This window comes from Phyllostomus discolor, chromosome 14 (genome assembly GCF_004126475.2).
Source record: "Phyllostomus discolor isolate MPI-MPIP mPhyDis1 chromosome 14, mPhyDis1.pri.v3, whole genome shotgun sequence".
In the NCBI taxonomy this organism is placed as follows: Eukaryota; Metazoa; Chordata; class Mammalia; order Chiroptera; family Phyllostomidae; genus Phyllostomus; species Phyllostomus discolor.
The window spans coordinates 48,020,616-48,044,126 of record NC_040916.2 but is presented as its reverse complement, the minus strand read 5'-3'; the positions used below and the strand labels follow the sequence as shown (position 1 = coordinate 48,044,126).

The window sequence follows — 23,511 nt, the reverse complement described above, 5'->3', positions numbered from 1 at the left end:
ATGCCCAAGAGGCAACCACACATTGATGTTTTTGTCCCTCTCTTTCTCCCTTCCTTTCCTGATCTCTAAAAATAAGTGAATTAAATTTTTTAAAAATAAAGGATACCATGTCCTGAACCCTTTACCTTAATTTGGGACAACTCAGAAGAATTATCTCCATTTCGTAACTCCCTGGAGAATCCTAGGATCAGCTGAGGACTCAGTTGCAATCACATTGTGTCATCTACTCCCTCTGCTCAATCCTGTTTCCTTCACTTCTCTACAGGTGGATCTCCCAAGAGCACTCCCAAATAAATCTTTGGTATGAAACTCTCCGTATCAAAGTCTATTTCCAGGGGCACCCAACCTGAGACACTCAGTCTTCCCAACCCTACACACTTCCTTCCATTGGCCACCTCCTTGAGCCTTTCAAACTGAAGAATATAAAGAGTCTACCATATCCCTCCTCTAGGTGGCTCTCTATCACTTTAAAGACTAGTTTTATTTCTGTAGTTTCTAAAGTCGTTTGTGCTCATTATCCTGATATCACACACTCATGTTTCCAGGTGGAAGAACTTCTACTAGACCAGAGGTTCTCAGTCAGGGATACTATTCCCTAGCAAGAATTTTGAAAATTTGTAGGGGCAGGATTTTTGTTGTTTCACAGTGATGGTGGGAAGAGTTCCTAATATTTAGTGGTCAGAGGTAAGATATGCGAAACACCCTACAAGACACACAACAAAGACTTGTTCTACTTCCTACTAGATGTACATATTAGTGAAAAGCTTGTTTATAATGATATGAGCTTACATTCTGTTTTATATATAAACACAAAGTATGTTTTACCAGTTTTAAAGTATACTAAATCTTGTAGGCATGCAATCATTATGTAAACTGAGGGAAGACAGTACTTTATTTTGCTTGGAACTTCAGCAAGGGCCAGTCACCATTTCAGAAAAACACGCTCACTAAGGCTGCATTTTCCATGGCATTTGGGTGGCTACATGAATACCTATTGGTCAGAATATTTCATTATAGATTCTAGTTGTGTTGGAACATTTACATATTGAAAAATACTATTCTTTATTAATTACTTTCTTTTTATTTCTCCTTTATAGAAGATTTAAGCATATATACACATAAACATGTAATTATATCTACAGGTAATGTTATCAATAAATTTCATTTTTGGATTCTAAAGAGAGTTTTACAATTTTTTGTGTGTAAAAAAAGGCAATGGTGGGAATCCTGGGAAGACAGTAGGTGCAGTGAAAACCTGGTTTTTGGCTTTTCTTGCATCTCCACATAAGATAGAACAAATAGCAAAGTCAAAGACTAATTAAAGACATTTACAATAGAGCTAGGTGACAAAGTATACTTTCAAACCCTGTAGTAAAAGTGGGTAGGAACATCAATGGCTCTCAGGCTTGAATAGTATGTGTCTGTAGAAGAAGCAGAGAAAAGCAACAAGATATCTGATAGGCCCCAGAAGAGGAGAACCCAGACATGCCCCTCAGGTATTCCCAGGAAAGTTCTGCAGATCAATTTCAGAACAGCTGAAACTGGCATGGATTTTACTCCTCCACAACAGGTGATTTCAAGAGGCTTACAGAAGATGGTCTGAAGGTGTTACAATGGTCAGGTTCCTATGATCTTCAAAATCTGACCCACCCAGTCTCCACTCCACATTGAGATGAAACTGCTCATCAACTTCTGGAAAAAAAATTTACTAGGGCCCTGGCTGGGTAGCCCAGTTGGTTGGAGTGTCATCTCATTCACCAAAAGTTTGCAGGTTTGATCCCTGGTCAAGACACATATGGGAGGCAACTAATGGATGTTTCTCTCTCCACCACCCCACACTTCCTCTTTAAAATCAATAAATGTATCCTGGGGTGAGGATTAAAAAAAATTTACCAGGATTTTGATAGAAATTGCATTAAATCTATAGATAAATCTAGGCAGAATTGCCATCTTAACAATATTAACTGTTCCAATCCATGTATATATATTTTTATTTAGATTTTAATTATCTCAGAAATTTTCAATGTTCAGCTTTCATTTTTTGTCAAAATTATTTTATTCTTTTTTTAAAGAAATTTTACCTTTTGTTTTTAAATGACTTCTTTTTTTAAGATTTTATTTATTTATTTATTTTTTTAGGGAGGGAAGGGAGGGAGATAGAGACAGAGAGAGAGATAGAGAGAAACATCAATGTGCGGTTGCTGGGGGTTATGGCCTGCAACCCAGAAATGTACCCTGGCTGGGAATCGAACCTGGGACACTTTGGTTCCCAGCCCACGCTCAATCCACTGAGCTACGCCAGCCAGGGCTTATTTTATTCTTTAGTATGCTGTTATGAAATTGTTCCTTCCATTTCATGTTCAGGTTGTTGACAATATACAGAAATGTAATTTTTTTGAATATTGATCTTGTACCCTGAAACCTTGCTACCCTGTTACTACTGCTAGTAATTTCTTTGTTGTTGATTCCTTCAAATTTTTTTCTACACATAAGCTCATAGTACCTGCCAATATAGTTTTACTTCTTCCTTTTCATACCATGTCTTTCTCTGGCAAGAACCACTAGTACAATGTTGAAGAGAAATGATAAGAGCAGATATTTTGGGTTCTATTCCTAATCTTAATTGGAAAAACACCATTAAATGTTTAGTACAGGTTTTTGTTGACACCCCTTTCATGTCTAAAATATCTATTATACTCCCATATTTAATTATAGTTTACTTGGGTATACAAATATAGATTGGAAATAATCTTTCATCAGTATTTTAAAAGTAGCATTCTAGTCAAGATAGAGTCAGAGGTCGACATGCTTTGCCTCCTTGCGCAACTGTAGAAAGAATTACAACCAGACTGCAAAACAAATAATGCCCAGAACTATCAGAATATTGAGCCATATGGAAGTCTGACGATCAAAGATTTAAAGAAGCCACATTCATCCAGATGGGCAGGAGTGATGGAGTCACAGAGATGGGCAGAGAGGCACTGCAGCATGGCCAGCTGGCGGTGGTGGAATGAGGGTCCCACCTTCATATATGGTAGATAAAAATTGGGTGGCTTACCATGAGAGTGAAAGATACCTTGGGAGCAAGCAATCTTATCCCCAGGCAAGACTGAACAGCCTAGGGTTCCAGCACCAGGAAGATAAAACCTCATGACCCCTGGCTGTAAAAACCAATGGAGGCTGGGGTAGTGGAAAAATCTGCCAGAGTTTCACCACTTAAAGGGTCCTCGCAGACTTAGAATGTATGCAAACCCACCCACTCTGGGTTTCACCACCTGGGCAGCAGCTGGTAGGGTGCCAGCAGCATACAAGAAGTGGGTGAAATGACTGAAAATGGGGCAAGTGCTGAGCAGACTTACAGAAGCCAGATAGTGGCATTGTCCCCTCTCAGAGCCCTCCCCCCATACAAAGTCACAAAGGAGTAAATCGGATTGCCCGACCCTGGCAATTACCTAAGACTCCGCCCCACACAATTTATAGGTGCCTTTTCTACATAGACCACACTACTAAGACAGTAAAAGCAGCTCTACCTAATACACAGAAACAAATACAGGGAGGCTGTCAAATTGAAGAGACAAAAAAATATGGCCCAAATGAAAGAACAGAACAAAACCCCAGAAAGAGAACTAAATGAAACAGAGATAGTCAACCTATCAAATGCAGAGTTACGGTGATTAGGACATTCACAGAACTCACTGAATATGGCAACAACATAAAGGAAGAAATGAAGGTTTATGAAAAATGAAATAAAGAAAAATCCACAGGGAACCAACAGTGAAGGGAAAGAAGCCAGGATCCAAATCAATGTTATGGAACATAAGAAAGAGATAAACATTCAACCAGCACAGAGGAAGAAAAAGGAATTAAAAAAAGAGAAGAGGTTTAGGAACCTCTGGGACAACTTTAAATGTATGACATCGAAATCATAGTGGTGCCAGGAGGAGAAGAGGAAGAGTAAGAAACTGAAAACTTATTTGGAAAAATAAGGAAAGAAAACTTCGCTAGTTTGGTGAAGGAAATAGATATACAAATCCAGGAAGCACAGAGAGCCCAAATGAGCTGGACCTGAAGAGGACCACACCAAAACATGTCATAATTAAAATGCCAAAGGTTAAAGAATCTTAAAAGCAGCGAGAGAAAAGCAGAGTTACCTACAAAGGAGTTCCCATAAGACTGTCAGCTGATTTCTCAAAAGAAACTTTGCAGGCAAGAAGGGACTAGCAAGAAGTATTAGAAGTATTCAAAGTGATGGAAAGCATAACCTACAACCTAGATTACTCTATCCAGCAAAGCTATTGTTTAGAATGGAAGGCAGATAAAGTGCTTCCCAGACCAGCTAAAGGTCATTATCACAAAGCTGTTGTTAACATGAAATGTTAAAGGGACTTATTGAAGACATAGATTAAAACCATGAAAATTAAAAAGGCAACAAATTCACAACTATCAACAAGTGAATCTAAAAAAAAAACACACAGGACTTCCAGCCAAGATGGAGGTGTAGGTAGACACACTGTGCCTTCTTGCACAACCAAAACAAGGACTACAATAATTTAAAAACAAAAAATAACCAGAACTGACAGATAATCAAACTATATGGAAGTCTGGCAGCCAAGAAGTTAGAGAAGAAATATTCATCCCAACTGGTGGGAGGGGCGCAGATGGGCAACCGGGCGGAGAGGACTCTCGGCAAGGCTGTGGCTGGAGGACTGGGACAGGCAAGGCAGCAAATGGCCGACCCAACAAGGTGGAAGCTGGTGGAGCAGGCGGTCCCACATTCGCGTGCAGATAAACCGGGAGGAACAACTGGGGAGCAAGACAGACCACTCAACCCAGGGCTCCAGCACAGGGAAATAAAGCCTCAAACCTCTAATTGAAAATACCTGTGGGGGTTGAGGCAGCAGTGGGAAAAACTCCCAGCCTCACAGGAGAGTTCATTGGAGAGACCCCCAGGGTCCCAGAATGTATACAAACCCACCCACCTGGGAATCAGCACCAGAAGGGCCCAATGTGCTTGTGAGTAGTGAGGGAAACGACTGAAAACCACCAGAGAGCGGAGCTAGCGCCATTGTTCCCTCTTGGGTCCCTCCCCAACATACAGTGTCACAACGAAACGACATGAGTTGCCTCGCCCTGGTGAACAACTAAGGCCCCACCCCTTACTATGCAACAGGAGTGTTGAGACAAAAAAAAAAAAAAAAAAAGGCCCAAATGAAAGAACAGATCAATGCTCCAGAAAAAATACAACTAAGCAACGACGAGATAGCCAACCTATCTATCAGATGCACAGTTCAAAACACTGGTAATCAGAATGCCCATAGAATTGTTTGAATATTGTCACAAATTAGATGAAAAAATAAAGGCTATGCTAAGTGAAATAAAGGAAAATGTACAGGGAACCAACAGTGATGGGAAGGAAACTGGGACTCAAATCAATGGTGTGGACCAGAAGAAAGAAAGAAACATTCAATGAGAACAGAATGAAGAAATAAGAATTCAAAAAAAAATGAGGAGAGGCTTAGGAACCTCCAGGACATCTTTAAATGTTCCAACATCTGAATCATAGGGGTACCAGAAGGAGAAGAGGAAGAGCAACAAGTGGAAAACTTATTTGAACAAACAATGAGGGAGAACTTCCCCCATCTGGCAAAGGAAATAGACTTCCAGGAAGTCCAGGGAGCTCAAAGAGACCCAAAGAAGTTGGACCCAAGGAAGCACACACCAAGGCATATCATAATTACATCACCCAAGATTAAAGCTAAGGAGAGAATCTTAGAAACAGCAAGAGAAAAGGAGACAGTTACCTACAAAGGAGTTCCCATAAGACTATCAGCTGATTTCTCAAAAGAAACCTTGCAGGCAAGAAGGGGCTGAAAAGAAGTATTCCAAGTCATGAAAGGCAAGGACCTACATCCAAGATTACTCTATCCAGCAAAGCTATCATTTAGAATGGAAGGGCAGATAAAGTGCTTCCCGGATAAGGTCAAGTTAAAGGAGTTCATCATCACCAAGCTCTTATTATATGAAATGTTAAAGGGACTTATTTAAGAAAATGAAGATAAAAAATATGAACAGTAAAATGACAGCAAACTCACAGTTGTTAACAACCACACCTAAAACAAAAACAAACTAAGCAACTATAATAGGGACAAATTCACAGAAATGGAGATCATGTGGAGGGTTATCAGGAGGAGAGTGGGAAGGGGAGAGAGGGGAAAAAGTTACAGAGAATAAGTAGCATAAATGGTAGGTAGAAAACAGACAGGGGAAGGTTAAGAATAGTATAGGAAATGTAGAAGCCAAAGAACTTATATGTACAACCCATGGACATGAATTAAAGGGGGGAAATGTGGGTGGGAGGGGATGTGCAGGGTGGAGGAGATTAAAGGGGGGAAATGGGACAACTGTAATAGCATAATCAATAAGATATACTTTAAAAATATAAATAAGTAAAAAATAAATAAAAACACAAACTAAGCAAACAAGAACAGGAACAGAATTGGGTATGGAGATCATTTGGAGGGTTACCAGCTGGGAGGGGGAAGGGAGAGAATGGAGGAAACGCTGCAGGGATTAAGAAGCATAATTGGTAGGGACAAAATAGAAAGGGAGATGTTAAGAATGGTATAGGAAATGGAGAAGCCAAAGAACTTACACATAGAACTCATGGACATGAACTAAATGGGAGGATTGCTGGACAGAAGTGGAGGGGGGCAAAGTGGGAAAAAGTGGGACAACTGTAACAGCATAATCAACAAAATACACTTAAAAAAAGTAATGCTCCATTGTCTTTTTGAAACTTTTATGTATTGATTTTAGAGAGAAATATCAATTTGTTGTTCCACTTATTTATGCATTCATTGGTTGTTTCTTATATGTGCCCTGACTGGGGATTTAACCTGCAATTTAGCATTATCAGGATGATGCCCTAACCATCTGAGCAACCTGGCCAGGGTTCCATTATCTTTGTTTTTTTTTTTAAGATTGTATTTATTTATTTTTAGAGAAGGAAGGGAGGGAGAAAGAGAGAGAGAGAAACATCAATATGCAGTTACTGGGGGCCATGGCCTGCAACCTAGGCATGTGCCCTGCCTGGGAATCAAACCTGCAACACTTTGGTTCGCAGCCCGTGCTCAATCCACTGAGCTACGCCAGCCAGGTGTTTTTTTGTTGTTTTTTTTTTAATAATATTTATTTATTTTTAGAGATGGGAAGGAAGGGGGAGAAAGAGGGAGAGAAACATCAATGTGTGAGAGATACATCAGACAGTTGCCTCTCACACATCCCGAGTGGGGACTTGGCCTGCAACCCAGGCACAAGCCCTGACTGGGAATTGAACTGGCGCCCTTTTGGTTCACAGGCTGGTGCTCAATCCACTGAGCCACACCAGGTAGGGTGGCTCCATTATCTATTAATTCCAGTGATTCCTGATCCTCTATGTGTGTTTTCCTTCTCTCTCATCTAGATTCTTTGTCTCTAGTGTTCTGAAATTTCTTATGACATGCCCTAGAATGGGTTCATTTTCATCCTTGATATCTAGCATGTAGTGGGTCCTTTCAGTTAAAGTAATATCTTTCACCTTTGATATTTTCTTGACTTATTTCTTGAATGATTTATATCATTCTAGTTTTCTTATATTTTTCTTCTTTTTTTTCTATGTTGTGCACCCTTCTACCTCAGCACTGCATGTGTAAAGGATTTTTAAAAACTATATTTTATTGACTTCCGGCCAAGATGGAGGCATAGGTGGATGCACTCTGCCTCCACACACAACCAATGTGGAAAATCACTCACACTCGGAGAGATAACGAAGCACAAACTTTATTACTCACGCGGGCTCAAGGGGGTTAATTTCCCAAATCCTGAGCAAAGAGGTTGGGCTGGAGTTTTCTTTATATACTAGTTACACAGGCAGAAAGGGAGGGGGAACCAGCTGCTGAAAGCAAGCATGCAGAAGCGAAGGTCAGTGTTTTTGGCCTTGAGATCACGGTTACCTTGGTAACGACTGCTTGTCAGCTTCTACCTAAAATAGTCCTGTGTGAAATTTTGCAAGTGTTACAGACAGCACTGCTTATCAAAGAAGCTGCAGAGAATAGAAGCTATTCATGGGGTTTTTTCTTTTCCTGCCACATTCCCCCCTTTGATACTATAAGGTGTTTTTATCCCCTTTTGTATCACTAATACCTGGCTATAAGGCTGAGGTCCTTGGGAGGTTACAACTGCTGATACTGGTGTTGGTACCGCTAGAGGGCTAGTGCTTTGGCGGCTGCCCTACGAGTTACTGTGGCCCTAGGTGTTGGACCAAGGTCCTGAGGATGCAGGGTCTCATATGCCTGACACCTCCGGGTCTGGTATTCTATGGTCCTGGATGTTACTCCAGTCCAGTATACCTCCCCTCCCCAAGTGCAGAGGGATTGCTGTGGCTGAACACAACCCAATGGCATTTCAGTGGAGGAGCTGAAAGCTGACCCTGGGAGATAGTAAGAGACCACTTTACCGCTGAGCACAACTCTATGCCTGGGGGTATTACATTTGCAGGCTGGGGCTGAGACAGGGGTCACATTTGTTAAGCAAAGCATATAATAAATTCAAATGCAGAGACCAAACAGAGACAAACTATTTCTAGGGTGACCCGCTTTGCGGGGATTCTATTCCTCAGGGGCCACAGTCACTAGTTCAATTGGCAATGCTCCTGCGGAGGTGCCAATTAAAGTCAGGTACCCTGTGGAACAATGGTCCATTCCTTGGTGTTTTCTTTACTAGCTGGCATCCTCCGGTGCCTCAGCATGGGTATTCTAGGCGCAGGCCTAGTTCTCGGGTCTTCAGGATCTGCTGCTGTCTTGGCCCGGCTGTAGTGGATCCAAGAGGTGACTCCTGCAACCTAGGCAATGCTAGTGGCAGTAAGTCTGTCCAGGGCAGTCCAGTTTCCTGGTTAGCGTACCTGGCGACTCCCCTGCCCTTAACCATATAGCTGCTTCCATCCATGTAGTGGGTGACATCCCGTTGGGCCAGGGGCTGGTCCTGGAGGTCTGGCCGGCTAGCGTGGACCTCTTCGGTTACTTTAAGACAGTCATGGTCCAGCTCTCCAAGTTTTGCCGGTAAGTAGGAGGCTAGATTGACTTGTTTTATGGTCTTAACATGCACCCTTGGGTTTTCTTGGAGGATGCCCTGGTACTGAGTCAGTCTAGGGTTTGACAGCCACTTATGCCCCTGCCCAACAAAGAGGCTATTACCACGTGTGGTACGTGAAGACTGACTTCTTGGCCTAGAGTTAACTTGTCTGCCTCTTGCAAGAAGAGGGTTACGGCAGCAGCGACTTTGGCCAGCCGGTGGCGACACGATCCAACTGCTTAGACAGGTGAGCCACCAGGTGTTGCCATGGTCTGACAGGCTGGGTCAGGACCCAAGGGCTACCTTGTCTCTCTTGTGGGTATACAGATCAAAAGGCCACCCTGGCTCTGACAGTCCAAGGACAGGAACATTACTGAGGCACCCCTTGACATCTTGGAAGGCTTTCTTTTAATGTCCGGACCTTTTAAAGCCTGGTAGTAGGGCCGAGTTCCACAGCCGCAGGGTGCAGGCTGGCTTTTCCTCAGGAAAACAAGCATTTTTCTCAGAAATTAGACAAGGTTCTGGAGGGCGTTGGCAACTCTGCCATTTTCTGTCCACGCCCCTGATCACACCGCGAGTACTTCCGGCAAGCCTGGTTGCTGAGCTCTGCGCCTGGCGACACTGCTGGAGCCCCAAGGGAGTTCGCAGGCCACTGGGGCAGGCAAACCTGATGAAGCACCGTGAAGGGCTATGACAAAGGACTGCGAGGATGGCTGTGGGGGCACTTCAGGTACACAGTGCATGCCCTCTGCAACTCGATGTGAAGAGTAGGAGTGTGTTCAGGATGTGCTTCTGGTGTTCCTTCTTTAATTCAGCCAGGCACTTCAGCAGCATGTGCATTCCCTCCCGGCACCATTCCTGGGAGAGGCCACTAGGAAGAGGTTGTCCATGTGCTGCAGAATTGTTAGGTCCATCCCCCCCTTAGCGAGGGGCTTTAGGTTTCCTGCTAGGGCTTCCCCAAATAAGGTTGGGGAATTCTTAAACTCCTGGGGCAGTCTAGTCCAGGTCAACTGAGTCTTGACCGCTGTGTGCGGATCTTTCCATTCAAAGGCAAAAATGGGTTGGCTGGAAGCTGCCACAGGAATGCAGGAGATAGCATCCTTCAGATCAAGGCAGGTAAACCACATTGCTGTTGGGGGAAGCTGGCTCAGGAGGGTGTGCGGATTTGGGACAACCGGTGGAGGGTAATGGCTGCTTTGTTGACGGCCCGCAGATTCTGGACAGGCCGGTACCCGCTCCCATCCAGCTGCCATCATGGGTCTGGGCAGATGTGGCCCCATGTTATGGAGCCAACATTCTCTGAGCTCCCACGCAGGCACTGTAACTCGGGGGACCTGCCTCCCAGTCACATCTTGGGTGGGGGGAGCCTTTCTTTATCTCCCTGGCCCAGAGCATGGCCACAGCTATTCAGCATATCCAAGTGACAAGCTGAAGGCTATAGGTATGTTAAATGACCATGCCATGGGTTAGCTGTAAAGCTGTTGCTGTATAAAACAGCCCTGCATATTTTGCTCTGTGTGTCCCCCACAACTTACACTTGTGGGGGAAGGGGTGAAGACATCTTAAAATTTCCTGGACACCTTGAGTTCTGGACCCTGTTTTAAATACCTATTTGGGGTCCCCCTTCTTGGCTGCACCCTGTAACAATTTCTCATTTTAGATATACACCCACTTTAAATTCTTTTAAAGGACAATGGACAAAGGTCTTATCTTCTTGTAACTACTTCCGGCTAGAAATGGATGTTGTTCTACCTACCCATGGGTTTGGGGTACCCTGAAATGGGGTGCAGCATGGAGGGAGTCCTTCCTATAAGGGGAAGGACCAGACCTTACAGGATCCTGGTCAGTTGGCTGTTACCAGGAAGTCACAGGCTCAGTGTCCAAAAGCTGGCATTACTCGATCGTTGGCATCCTGGTTATATTCTGGAGGTGACAGATTTGGAAAGAGTTGGAAGGCACAATTAAATCATAACCATTAAATGACAAAGGCAGGGGCTTAGGTAAAGAATGGCTTATTTGGAGGAAGGTGTATAAGGTATGCTACACCTACCCAAAACTTTTGTGGCCCATTATACTTCACTCGGGCTGAGGGGAATATATTATGATTTCCCTCCTTTTAGATATCTAAACCTTCCCTGTCCAAGCCATCAAGACAGAAAAGGGAAAATGAGTTTTAAAGTGAAGCCCACAGATTGCCCAAACTGCTCATCAACCCAACCACTCAGTTCAGCCAAACCATTGAGTTCCAGGGGGCGATGATGAAAAATGGACTCCTTAAGTGAGGCCTATATTGCAACCAATTACTCAGGTAATGAAATCATAGGCATACGTCCTATGAAAACAGAAGAACACACAGGTTAATTCACACAATAGTCCCCAAACCAGTCTCTGTGCCTGTGAGACTGTCTTTTGGGAAGACATTTAGTTGCAAGGTCTTTTCTGCAATGACATTTAACAATGGCAATTTGACAGGTCCTCCATACCTGTAAATTGTATATCTTTGATGATATTACAAAACCAGTTTTAACTTTCAAACGAAAAGATGCTTTTAAGACAGCTGCGTCATTCTGGTGTCCAATACTGAGCACTGTGATTTTTCTTGAACCACAATTTTTCTCCTTAAGAAATTTTTCTCCCTCACTGTTATTAAAGGGACTATTTGAGTTCTGTTTTTTATTTTGACTGTTCGTTTGCATAAACACACCAAGAGCAGCCTGGATTACTTATGATCTTTAATTCTGCTTTGCTGGAACTCGCATAGGGAACCTTCAGACTGACTTCTCAGTCCGCCCCTCAGGGCACAGAAGCAGAGCCACACATCCGCCATCTGGCTTTGCCTGTACCATTTGTTTCACTCAGATTCTTGAGGCTTTCATTGTGCCCACAGTTTCCTTTTTGGCCATCTTTCATGAAAGTAACCTTCATTCCTTCCCTGGAAAGGCTGCCATGAACCGCACAACTAACCAAAGTACCAGGCTTTTCTCATGGGCTTACACTAGCTTTGCAAGTCAATCCCAGTTCCTCAGGGCTTTCTGGTGACAACCAGAACCCATACATGCCTCCTTCAGATGTGATGTTCCAGTCAAAGTCTTGGTTAACAAAACCACTATTAACGACTGGTCTTACTGGTTTTATGCAAAGAAACCTTATGTCTTCACTCACTCCTTCAGAATGCCAAATTCTGGAGGGATCAGGTAGGGATAAAAATACAAAGCCTGAAGGAAAATCTTTTCCCTTCTGATATCCACTAGGCTTCTTAAAACCTTTACTTCCAGACATTCTGCAACATTTACAAACTCTTTATTTTTTTCTTTCATACAGCTTCTGATATCCACCAAGATTGCATGTTTATGCCTTATACCTTCTATTATTAGCTAACACTACATAATTCCTTCCTAAAACTTTTACTTTTCTATTTATCTTTACAGTTTTCCACAGACCTTCTTTATATATATATATATTCTTATTTACTTTTTTACAGAGTGTGAAGTTTTAACCTTCCCTGGAATCCTCAATTTTCTTTTTAGAGCAGATACAGAGCAAAATCCAAAACACAGAGTTTCCAGAACAATACACAGGTAGGGGCATTCTCCTGCACCAATGCATTCATTGGTGCCTCGCAGAGACATGCTCCTTCAGGCCCGGTCTTTTGGCAGAGACATGCTGCTTTGCCTCTGGCTGAAGCACTTATCAGCCCCAAATGACCCTTCTTGGGTCCCGAATGGCAAAGGCATTTTCCCCAACTGGTTACAGGCAACCTTAAACAGATTTTAAGTACAGAGGGTTTCTGATAAGAAACAACACCAATGTTAGAAATTTGCTCTTTTCCCACAAAACCAGAAAACAAATAGTTGAGGTTTCCTTTACTTCAGGTTTAAAACTTTACATTCTTTATACATAATTTTACTCATTCAGATTTAACCATTATTCTCTTTTAATCCTGGTTCCTCCCCCACTCTGGGAAGGACTATATTTAAACTCAGCATGTGGCCCTGGCTGGCGTAGCTCAGTGGATTGAGCGTGGACTGGGAACCAAAGTGTCCCAGGTTCGATTCCCAGCCAGGGTACATGCCTGGGTTGCAGGCCATAACCCCCAGCAACCGCACATTGACGTTTCTCTCTCTCTCTATCTCCCTCCCTTCCCTCTCTAAAAATAAATAAATAAAATCTTAAAAAAAAATAAACTCAGCATGTGGCAGCTGAAAGTCCCTAGCACTGCAGGTACCTTCCACTAAAATTCTGTAGATTTGCAGGGACATCCTGCAGTTTTCTGAAGCTCAGACCCTGCAAACACCCTACAGGTCAGATGTTTACCCTTGAACCTCAGTTCATGTCCTTCAGAACCAGGGCCATTCTTATCAGAACCAGTTACACAGAGAACCAGGCTGATGCAGTGCCCACACAGTAGCAGCATACAGCCTATAATCTGAAGAGAGCCCTTAGCCTGGCACCTTGCCCAGTTCCAAGGTGGAGGGGCTCTCACCAGACCCATCATCCAAGAAGACAACAACCATGCACTCTCCACCCTCCATGCGGAGGGGCACTCACGTGGCTGATCCTCCATTTTACCCAAAATGGCGGCATACCCACATGGCTTGCTGTTCCATCTCCAACATACATGCAATATAGTACTGTGGCAGAACCCCTCCCCGCCCACACCATGATGAATTCTCCCAATTGGCGCAGACAAACAAAGGAAAAGGGGATCTTTCACATGCCTGCTACAGGTGAGGGCCCAATCACCTCCGTAAGCCTGGCCGGCTCATAGAGTCACAGATACATTCATACACACAGTCACACAGTTTCCTCCCCGAGAAGGACTCCGATGGTCTGGGTCTCAGCCTAGACTCCTGAATTTTCCGGATGAGAGGTGATCAGTCTCTCTCTGATTCTCGAGTCAGGTCCCCAGGGCACTTACCGATTGTGATTGGCGCCTCCAACAGTTCATGGTTCATCTCTCCCCCTCCACCCGGGTCTTAGAGTGGCCGGAGACGCGGCACGGGAGTCTCTGCCCCGGGAAGCCTGAAACAACCAGGGCATGTGCTCCTTCCCTTGTAGCAGGGCTCCCCCGCTGACTCCCCCAGTCGCCTTCACCGGAGGCAAAATGCCTGCTCGCGTGAGTGTGTTTCCCGGTCAGGGAACCAAAATGTTGCGGAAAATCACTCACACTTGGAGAGATAAGAAGCACGAACTTTATTACTCGCGCAGGCTCGAGGGGGTTAATTTCCCAAATCCTGAGCAAAGAGGTTGGGCTGGAGTTTTCTTTATATACTAGTTACATAGGCAGAAAGGGAGGGGGAACCAGCTGCTGAAAGCAAGCATGCAGAAGCGAAGGTCAGTGTTTTTGGCCTTGAGATCACGGTTACCTTGGTAACAACTGCTTGTCAGCTTCTACCTAAAATAGTCCTGTGTGAAATTTTGCAAGTGTTACAGACAGCACTGCTTATCAAAGAAGCTGCAGAGCATAGAAGCTTTTCATGGGGATTTTTCTTTTCCTGCCACACCAACATAGGGACAACAACAATTTAGAAACAGAATAACATCCAGAACTGACAGAAAATTGATCTGAATGGAAGTCGGACAATCTAGAAGTTGAAATAGACCCATTCATCCAGACCGGTAGGAGGGGCAGAGTCAGGCAGCCAGGCTTCGGTCGAGATGCAGAGAGCTGAGAGAGTTGGGACTGGGTGTGTAAGTCATCCCGAGATGTGTAAGGCATCTGGGGCACGCAAGACTGCAGCAGGTGGACCATGAGTGCGCAAGCGGCAGCTGGCAGACCCCAGCCAAGGGTTGGCAACTCGCAGACCCAGTGAGGGGGTGATTCTAAAGCAAGGCAGTGCTCGCAACCCAGAATCCCAGTGCTGGGAAACAGAGCCTCGAAGACGCCTGTGGGAGTTGGGGTGCACGAAGAGACACCCAGCCTCACAGGAGTGGTCCTTGGAGGGTCCCACTGGGTGCACAAGCCCACCCACATGGGAATTGGCACCAGAAAGGCCCAGTTTGCTTGGGGGAAGTAGCAGAAGGAACTGAGGGCCCATGGAGAATGGAGGAAGCAGCATTGTTCCATCTCGACCCTGCCCCCACATATGTCACAACCCACCAACTGGGTTGCCCTACCCTGGTGAACACCTAAGGCTCCGCCCCTCACTGTAACAAGCTCGAGCTGACAAAAAAAAAGGGGAGGGGATGGCTCAAACTGAAGAACAAATCAAAGTCCCAGAACCCATCTTTTAAGCAACCAAGAGATAGCCAAACTGTCAGATGCACAGTTCAAAGCACTGGTGATCAGGATGCTCACAGAATTGGTTGATTTTGGTCGCAGATTAGAAGAAAAAATGAAGACTAGATTAGATGAACAAATGCAGGCTACAGTGAGAAATGAAGGGAAATGCACAGGGAACCAATAGTGATGGGAAGGAAACTGGGACTCAAATCAATGGAGTGGACCAGAAGGAAGAAAACAACATACAATCAGAAAAGAATGGAGAAATGAGAATTCGAAAAAACGAGGAGAGGCTTAGGAGCCTCCAGGTCATCTTTAAACGTTCCAACATCTGAATTATAGGGGTTCCAGAAAGAGAAGAGGAAGAGCAACAAGTGGAAAACTTATTTGAAAACATAATGAAGGAGAACTTCCCCATTCTGGCAAAAGAAATAGACTTCCAGGAAGTCCAGGAAGCTCAGAGAGTCCCAAAAGAGTTGGACCCAAGGAGGAACACACCAAGGCATATCATAATTACATTAGCCAAGGTAAAAATAAAGGAGAGAATCCTAGAAGCAGCAAAAGAAAAGGAGACAGTTACCTACAAAGGAGTTCCCATCAGATTGTCAGCTGATTTCTCAAAAGAGACTTTGCAGGCAAGAAGGGGCTGGAAAGAAGTATTCCAAGTCATGAAAGGCAAGGACCTACATCCAAATTGCTCTATCCAGCAAAGCTATCATTTAGAATGGAAGGGCAGATAAAGTGCTTCTCAGATAAGGTCAAGTTCAAGGCGTTCATCATCACCAAGCCCTTATTTTATGAAATGTTAAAGGGACTTATCTAAGAAAGAAGATAAGAAAAAGAAGATAAAAGACATGTATAGTAAAATGACAGCAAACTCACAGTTATTAACAACCACACCTAAAACAAAACCAAAAGAAACTAAGCAAACAACTAGAACAGGAACAAAAACACAGAAATACAGATCTCATGGAGGGTTAGCAACAGGGAGGAGGAGAGAGGGGGAAAAGGTACGGAGAATAAGTAGCATAGATGGTAAGTAGGAAATAGACAGGGGGAGGGCAAGAATAGTATGGGAAATGTAGAAGCTAAAGAACTTATGACACATGGACATGAACTAAAGGGGAAATGTGGGTGGGAGAGGGTGTACAGGGTGGAGGGGAGTGAAGGGTTAAATGGGACAACTGTAATAGCATAATCAGTAAAATATACTTTATTGCCCTCCTCCTGTCTATTTTCTACCATCTATGCTACTTATTCTCCGTACCTTTTCCCCCTCTCTCCTCCTCCCTGTTGCTAACCCTCCATGTGATCTCCATTTCTGTGTTTCTGTTCCTGTTCTAGTTGTTTGCTTAGTTTCTTTTGGTTTTGTTTTAGGTGTGGATGTTAATAACTGTGAGTTTGCTGTCATTTTACTATACATGTCTTTTATCTTCTTTTTCTTATCTTCTTTCTTAGATAAGTCCCTTTAACATTTCATAAAATAAGGGCTTGGTGATGATGAACGCCTTGAACTTGACCTTATCTGAGAAGCACTTTATCTGCCCTTCCATTCTAAATGATAGCTTTGCTGGATAGAGCAATTTGGATGTAGGTCCTTGCCTTTCATGACTTGGAATACTTCTTTCCAGCCCCTTCTTGCCTGCAAAGTCTCTTTTGAGAAATCAGCTGACAATCTGATGGGAACTCCTTTGTAGGTAACTGTCTCCTTTTCTTTTGCTGCTTCTAGGATTCTCTCCTTTATTTTTACCTTGGCTAATGTAATTATGATATGCCTTGGTGTGTTCCTCCTTGGGTCCAACTCTTTTGGGACTCTCTGAGCTTCCTGGACTTCCTGGAAGTCTATTTCTTTTGCCAGAATGGGGAAGTTCTCCTTCATTATGTTTTCAAATAAGTTTTCCACTTGTTGCTCTTCCTCTTCTCTTTCTGGAACCCCTATAATTCAGATGTTGGAACGTTTAAAGATGACCTGGAGGCTCCTAAGCCTCTCCTCGTTTTTTCGAATTCTCATTTCTCCATTCTTTTCTGATTGTATGTTGTTTTCTTCCTTCTGGTCCACTCCATTGATTTGAGTCCCAGTTTCCTTCCCATCACTATTGGTTCCCTGTGCATTTCCCTTCATTTCTCATTGTAGCCTGCATTTGTTCATCTAATCTAGTCTTCATTTTTTCTTCTAATCTGCGACCAAAATCAACCAATTCTGTGAGCATCCTGATCACCAGTGCTTTGAACTGTGCATCTGACAGTTTGGCTATCTCTTGGTTGCTTAAAAGATGGGTTCTGGGACTTTGATTTGTTCTTCAGTTTGAGCCATCCCCTCCCCCTTTTTTTTGTCAGCTCGAGCTTGTTACAGTGAGGGGCGGAGCCTTAGGTGTTCACCAGGGTAGGGCAACCCAGTTGGTGGGTTGTGACGCTGTATGTGGGGGCGGGGTTCGAGAGGGAACCATGGCGCTTGCTGCGCTCTCCGTTGGACTTCAGTCTCTTCCACTGCTTCCCCCAAGCAAACTGGGCCTTTCTGGTGCTAATTCCCGTGTGGGTGGGCTGGTGCACCCCATGGGTCTTTCCAACAACCTCTCCTGTGAGGCTGGGAGTCTTCCCCTGCATCTCAACCCCCACAGGTGTTTCAATCAGTGCCGGGAGGCTTTATTTCCTGGCACTGGGACCGTGGGACTACCCGGTTAGCCAGCTGCCTTGCACGCAGTGCCTAGCTTCACAATTGCCGCCTTGCTAGGTCTGCCAGTTGCCAGCCCTCAGTCAGGGTCTGCCAACCACTGCTTGTGCACCCTGGGTCCGCCTGCTGCAGTCTTACAAGCCCAGGATGTCTTACACTGGTCCCAATGCTCTTTGTTCCATGACCCCTCTCCACCAGTCTGCCCGACTCCACCCCTCCTACCAGTCTGGATGAGCATGTCTATTTTAACTCCTTGGTTGTCCGACTTCCATACAGTTCAATTTGTTCAGTTCTGGTTGTTATTCTTTTTCTAAATGGTTGTTGTCCCTATCTTGGTTGTGTGAGGAAGCACAGTGTGTCCACCTACACCTCCATCTTGGCCGGAAATCCCCCTCTTCTTTCCTCTTATTTGGTCTACTTTTTTGGGAAATCTCAATTTTGGCATTCAAACCTTTTTATAGTTATTCATTTTTGCCATATTTTTTAACTCCCAAAAGTTTATTCTGTTTATCTTTTATAGCATTCTGTTCTGGTTTTAGGAATATAATACAATACTTCATATATCTAAGGACATTAAAGATTTGTGTCCTTCTAAATTTTCACCTTCTGTATAGTCTGTTTTTTTCCAAGTTGCTTCTTTAGTTTGTATGAGTCTTCATCCTTCATGCTGGAGATTGCACAGATGTCTGCTAATCTCTGGCTCCATTTGTGTTTACAGTGGTACTCTAAAAAGCTGATTAAAAATATCAGCTGTATTTTTTTTTTAAATAAAGCTAATTATTTATTTAGTTAGAAACAGGGAAAGGGAAGGAGAAAGAAGAAAAACATCATGTGTGGTTGCCTCTCACATGGCTCCCACCAGGGACCTGGCCTGCAGTCCAGGTATATACCCTGACTGGGAATCAAACCGTTTGGTTCGCAGCCCGCACTCAATCCAGTGAGCTACACCAGCCAGGGCTGTATTCTTATATAGAATAATTAGAAAATGTCTTTAAAGGGTAGGAGGACTTGTTCTACAAAATACAACTACAGTATTTAAAAGTGTGATACTGGCACAAAGACAAATAGATTAATAAAAGAGAATAGAAAGACCAGCACAGGGATATATGTATGTTATTTGTGTACTTGTAGTATTTGTACATATATATGAATATGTATTTTTCCAAAAGGAAATAAAATTAGTCCCCTGATGCATACCATTTAGGAAGATACATTCCAGGTGGATTTAAACACTTAAGTGTAAAAGGCAAAACCACAGAACTTGTAGAGAATAATAAGAGTACCTGTTTAAACTTGGATAAATAGAGATTTCTAAAAATAAAAAGAATGCTAACTATTAAGTGAAAAGGTAAATTTGGCTACAATAAATCAACTTCCATTCACGAAAAGATAACTAAGAAATGAAAAGACTAAACCTCCCCTCATTACTATAGCAAGAATTTGTTCTTGATATAGTACCTCTTTAGAAAAAAATCCCTTCATTTTCATTTTTGTGGGATATCCAGAGGAAACAGCAGTAAATAAACTTGGAAAGTATGCTACTCTATGCCATAGTGCTAAAAACTTTTTAATGAGAAAAAAGATCCAGTAATGTTTTATAGGGGACTGTTCCACGTGGCATGGGGAATATAGCCCAGCCCAATTTGGAAAAGTGGTGAGGAGTGAGGTCAACACACAAGACCCATGCCTGCCCATGGATAGGTTCTCTTGTGGGGAATCAGGCCTGCATTGTACCTAGGCTGCTTTGAGGCTTGCTTTTGCTAAAACTCCCTCACCCAGAATTGAAGCAGCAAATGTTTACTGCATATTTCTAAAGAAACTTCCTAAAATCTGTGCTAAACCTCCCAAGTATGGAGTGTAACCAGTTCAACCACTTTTCCCTTGATCTGCAACATCTCTCTTTGAATTAGCAACATTCTTTCCTCTCTTACCTGTAAAAGGTAATCACCTACAGCAAACCCCTGCATAGTAAATGAGGACCATCCTCTATGTAATGTACTGAGGAAACCAATAAAAGCCTGTCCAGGCAAGGGTTCTGGGCTCTCTCTCTCTTAGAGAGTGGCCATGCTGTCCCTTTTTCTCCACAGGACTTCTGTAGTCTGTGTGAATTTGTTTGTCGAAGCCATAACACACGAATCCCATGGGCCAGAGTCCATATCAATGTGTGTGCTTAGTTGTGATTTATCTAACATATATTTTAAAAAATATTAGAATACACACACACACACACACACACACACAAGCATAGCCAGTAAAAGAAATATTTGTCCATGTACTCTTTAATTATCTCATGAGTTGCTTCATTATAGTGACCCCCACACGAAGGGAAGCACTTGTCCCCTACACTTCCAAACACATTCCTTTTTTGGGAATCTGATGAATCCCTGTCTAGAAATTCTCTTGGAATTATCTATAGTTATCCTATCTCCTCCAAAAGGAAAATTACTTTCTACTGGTACCTGACCCTTACTTATCAAAGCAGGTTTTGGAAGTGGAACCAAAAATTAAGTAACAAGGAGAAGGTTTTAGGCCAGGGTAATTTAGGAAACCCTGGATGGTACTAGAAAGTGGAACAGCCTTGACAAAACCAAGACCAAGAAATTAGCATAAATAAAGGTTTTATTGGTCAGTTTGGGTGAGTGACATACTGATACACCCTCAATTCACTGTTCCACACACCCAAGGCCCTGAGGTGGCAGGAGAAGCTAAGCCCATTGATGGAGAGAAGGGGTAGGAGGTGGGAAGAACCTGAAGGCCTCTGAGGTTTAACAAGGCTACCGGGACCGAAACCATCGGCCTAGGAATAAATCCAGGATGGAAAAGGCATCATCCAGGGCTGGAGGTGTTGGTGATTCCAGATCTAAGGAAGAAAATGATACACATAGACATACTAAATGAAAGGAACTGGACAGAGGCAAAGATGGAAATAATATTAAAGGGTTTCCCTTTCCCAAGGAATTAGAAGATGGACCACTCTGATTCACACTCTTCACTTACCATCTCTAGGACTGCCGTCTGCTTCTTGATGGATTACTGTGGTCTCTGTGTGGCCCTCACTGTCCACCACAGTCCGACGCTCCTCTACTGTCTACAAGGAGAAGCCCCCACCATATCCCTAACATCACAAAGGTGAATTTGCTGGTTTCTTTACAAAGATCTGTCTGTCCAGGGCAACCTCTGGCTACACTTCCCTTTATCCCCTCTCTCCCAACTCACCCCATCTGGCCTAGTGATCTTGGTCACAGAGACGCTCTTGAAATAGGATTTGGGCTGGGGCTGCAGAACTGGGCCAAGGCCCTCCTGGGAAACCTGGGAATCAAGATCTAGAAGGGCAAGGAGAGGAAACAGTAAAGAAAGTGTCTAAGGGAAAGAAGGGAGAGGTGTATCAGGAAGAAACTTTAGGGAGGAAGAACAGAGGGAACTGCTGAAGAATAACAGAGGGCTGGTAAATGTCCTCTCCCTCCAGACTCACCCTTGTCCTCTTTGGCTCTAGAATGGGGGGTCACAGTCCACATATCATCAAACTGTAGAAAGAGCCGAAGTAGATGAAACGACACCTTTCAATCTCAAAGTTGAGGAGTCACAGAACTTAAATTATTCCCAAGTTCCAAACCACTTTTCCTCAAAAGAGATAATCCCATTCAAGATAGCTTTATTTACTCATTCCTCCTCCTTCCTAGCTGTTTTATATATCCTGCTACCAAAAGCCTTCCAGAACTGGTAATTTCCTGTCCTCCGCCAACAATCCTGCCTTGTCTGAGAATCACATGGACCAATGGTCTCTCTTTTTTTTTTTTTTAAGAAAAAAGCAGAACTCCCATTTTCTCCCAAAGAAAATCCTACAAGAAACTTAATATAGGAAACAGATAAATACACTAAGTGGAGGGTCTAGGACTTCAACTCAAGTCTGTTAGATTCCAACAAGGAGTCTACTCCCACAGGCTCTCATTTAAGGATTAGATGTACTCACCCTATGAAAAGGTCTCTGGGAGTCCCAGCCTGGTGCTGGTTTTGGGGAGTCAGTTCTTGGGTCACTCTCCAAAACCCCTCTAAAGATCCTGCGTTGGTGACTATCTGGATACTTAAGCATTGAGTCCCGGAGCGTCTGTCCCTCCTGCAGTCTCTCACCAGGTGTCTCTGACTCAGGACCTGGAAGTTCTGCAGAAAGGTGGCAGGTGGGGGATGGCAAAGGATTTGGGATCTTTTAACCCCTCTTGAAATCATCAGTCCTCACACTTCCCACCTCCCAGCTACTTTCTGGGGGATCCTTATTTCACCCACCAACCCAGTAGAAACCATAGGTTCCTTCAGGGGGCAAACACACACCAGGAGGACGGGAAGGCAAGGTCCAGGCCCCCATCTCGCTGAAGATGTTATTAAAATCCCGTACTAGGTCATCAAAGCCGAAGTTATCGTGGAAACGCATTCCTCCTTCAGGGCTGAAGCTGAAGCCGAAGCCAAATTCCTCAGGGGGCTCAAACCTCGAGCTCCCACGGCCCCATGTGGCTTCTTCCTCCTCTTCCTCCTCATCCTCATCTTCATCTCGAGTCATCCCTCCAAAAAAGGGATCTCTGTGGCTGAGGTGGAGGCAGATTGGCCACCAAAACTTCAGCACTCACTACTTAAACCATAAAATCAACTCATGGGTAGCAAAGTGGAATAAGAACAGATGTCTGGGAAGGTAAGGGGAGGGTTAGAAGACCAGCCATCGGGGTCTTCAGTTTTTAATCAGTCAGTCCTCACCTCGTGAATGTCCCCGAACACCTCCCCTTGGCTTTTCTTCAGTGACCCCCAGCCCATCGCCTCTTACTTACTCGGTACTCTACCCCAGAGCCCCATTGTCTTCCCCACCCGGGGCCCTGTTGCATCACCCCAGGCTGGAGAAAGGATTAAGCTGTTTTCCCTCCTCTTAACAACCGCCTTGGTTACTGTCGCAGTGCTCAATGTTGTGACTTCTGTCCTCTCCACAGGAGTTGAAAAAGTGAGGGAACAGGATGTTTTCCCAAAAACATGGTGTTAGAGGTCAAGCGCCCCTCCGAAGAACCTCCCCCTTGTCCGACCCGGTCCCATTCTCACCTCCGAGGTCCAGAAAAGCCGAAAAAGCCCCGAAAAAGGTCAAAGAGGCTCATTCCGTAGTGGGACTCGAACTCCCGAACCCCAACTGCGACCCATTAACACCTGGGGAGAACCTGCGCTACGGTGTGGGAAATTGGGAAAAGGGTCAGCTCACGCTGCCGGAAAGCAAACCTGCGATCCGGACACCCTGTCGTAAAACTACCGTAAGCAGGACGTGGAGGGGGCGGGGCGCACGGCCCTCATACTTAAAAGGGTTTTACTTTCTAGTATTAATTTCCAATGCAGGCACGCAGGTGTTATGCTCCACCCCCCCGGAAGTGGGTGTTTTGAACTTTTATTTTCCAACACCTGCCTCCTAAACTGATTCTCCTCGCCGACCAACCCACTCCAAAAACGTATTTCGAGCGTTGAACAGTAAGTGGTGCCAGATAAG

The 23,511-nt window shown here is 44.1% G+C and overlaps 1 protein-coding gene across 5 annotated transcripts; it reads right to left on the bottom strand.

Annotated features, from left to right (window-relative positions):
- Positions 1-869: 869 nt before the first annotated feature.
- Positions 870-23,252, bottom strand: HAX1 (HCLS1 associated protein X-1). 5 transcript variants are annotated; one of them, XM_036015391.1, is made up of 7 exons: positions 23,079-23,252; positions 22,329-22,675; positions 21,973-22,160; positions 21,475-21,526; positions 21,219-21,325; positions 21,000-21,090; positions 870-1,692 (listed from the first exon to the last, which is right to left on the bottom strand). In XM_036015391.1, the coding sequence occupies exons 2-7, from the start codon at positions 22,552-22,554 to the stop codon at positions 1,586-1,588; spliced, it is 771 nt and encodes a 256-aa protein (XP_035871284.1). In that variant the 5' UTR covers positions 22,555-22,675; positions 23,079-23,252; the 3' UTR covers positions 870-1,585. The 5 variants fall into 5 exon arrangements, with proteins under 5 accessions (XP_035871284.1, XP_035871285.1, XP_035871282.1 ...); XM_036015392.1 differs by having other exon boundaries at positions 22,329-22,620; XM_036015389.1 differs by having other exon boundaries at positions 22,329-22,579.
- Between the last annotated feature and the right edge of the window lie 259 nt (positions 23,253-23,511).

What these genes read in the sequence shown, in the direction of transcription:
- HAX1 (XM_036015389.1), bottom strand. Translation starts at nt 23,131, where the DNA reads ATGAGCCTCTTTGACCTTTTTCGGGGCTTTTTCGGCTTTTCTGGACCT. An exon ending in TAGAGCCAAAGAGGACAAGG is followed by an intron (nt 21,326 to 21,474) that starts GTGAGTCTGGAG and finishes TTGCCCTTCTAG; the next exon opens with ATCTTGATTCCCAGGTTTCC. An exon ending in AGACGGCAGTCCTAGAGATG is followed by an intron (nt 1,693 to 20,999) that starts GTAAGTGAAGAG and finishes TTTTTTTTCCAG; the next exon opens with AAGTTGATGAGCAGTTTCAT.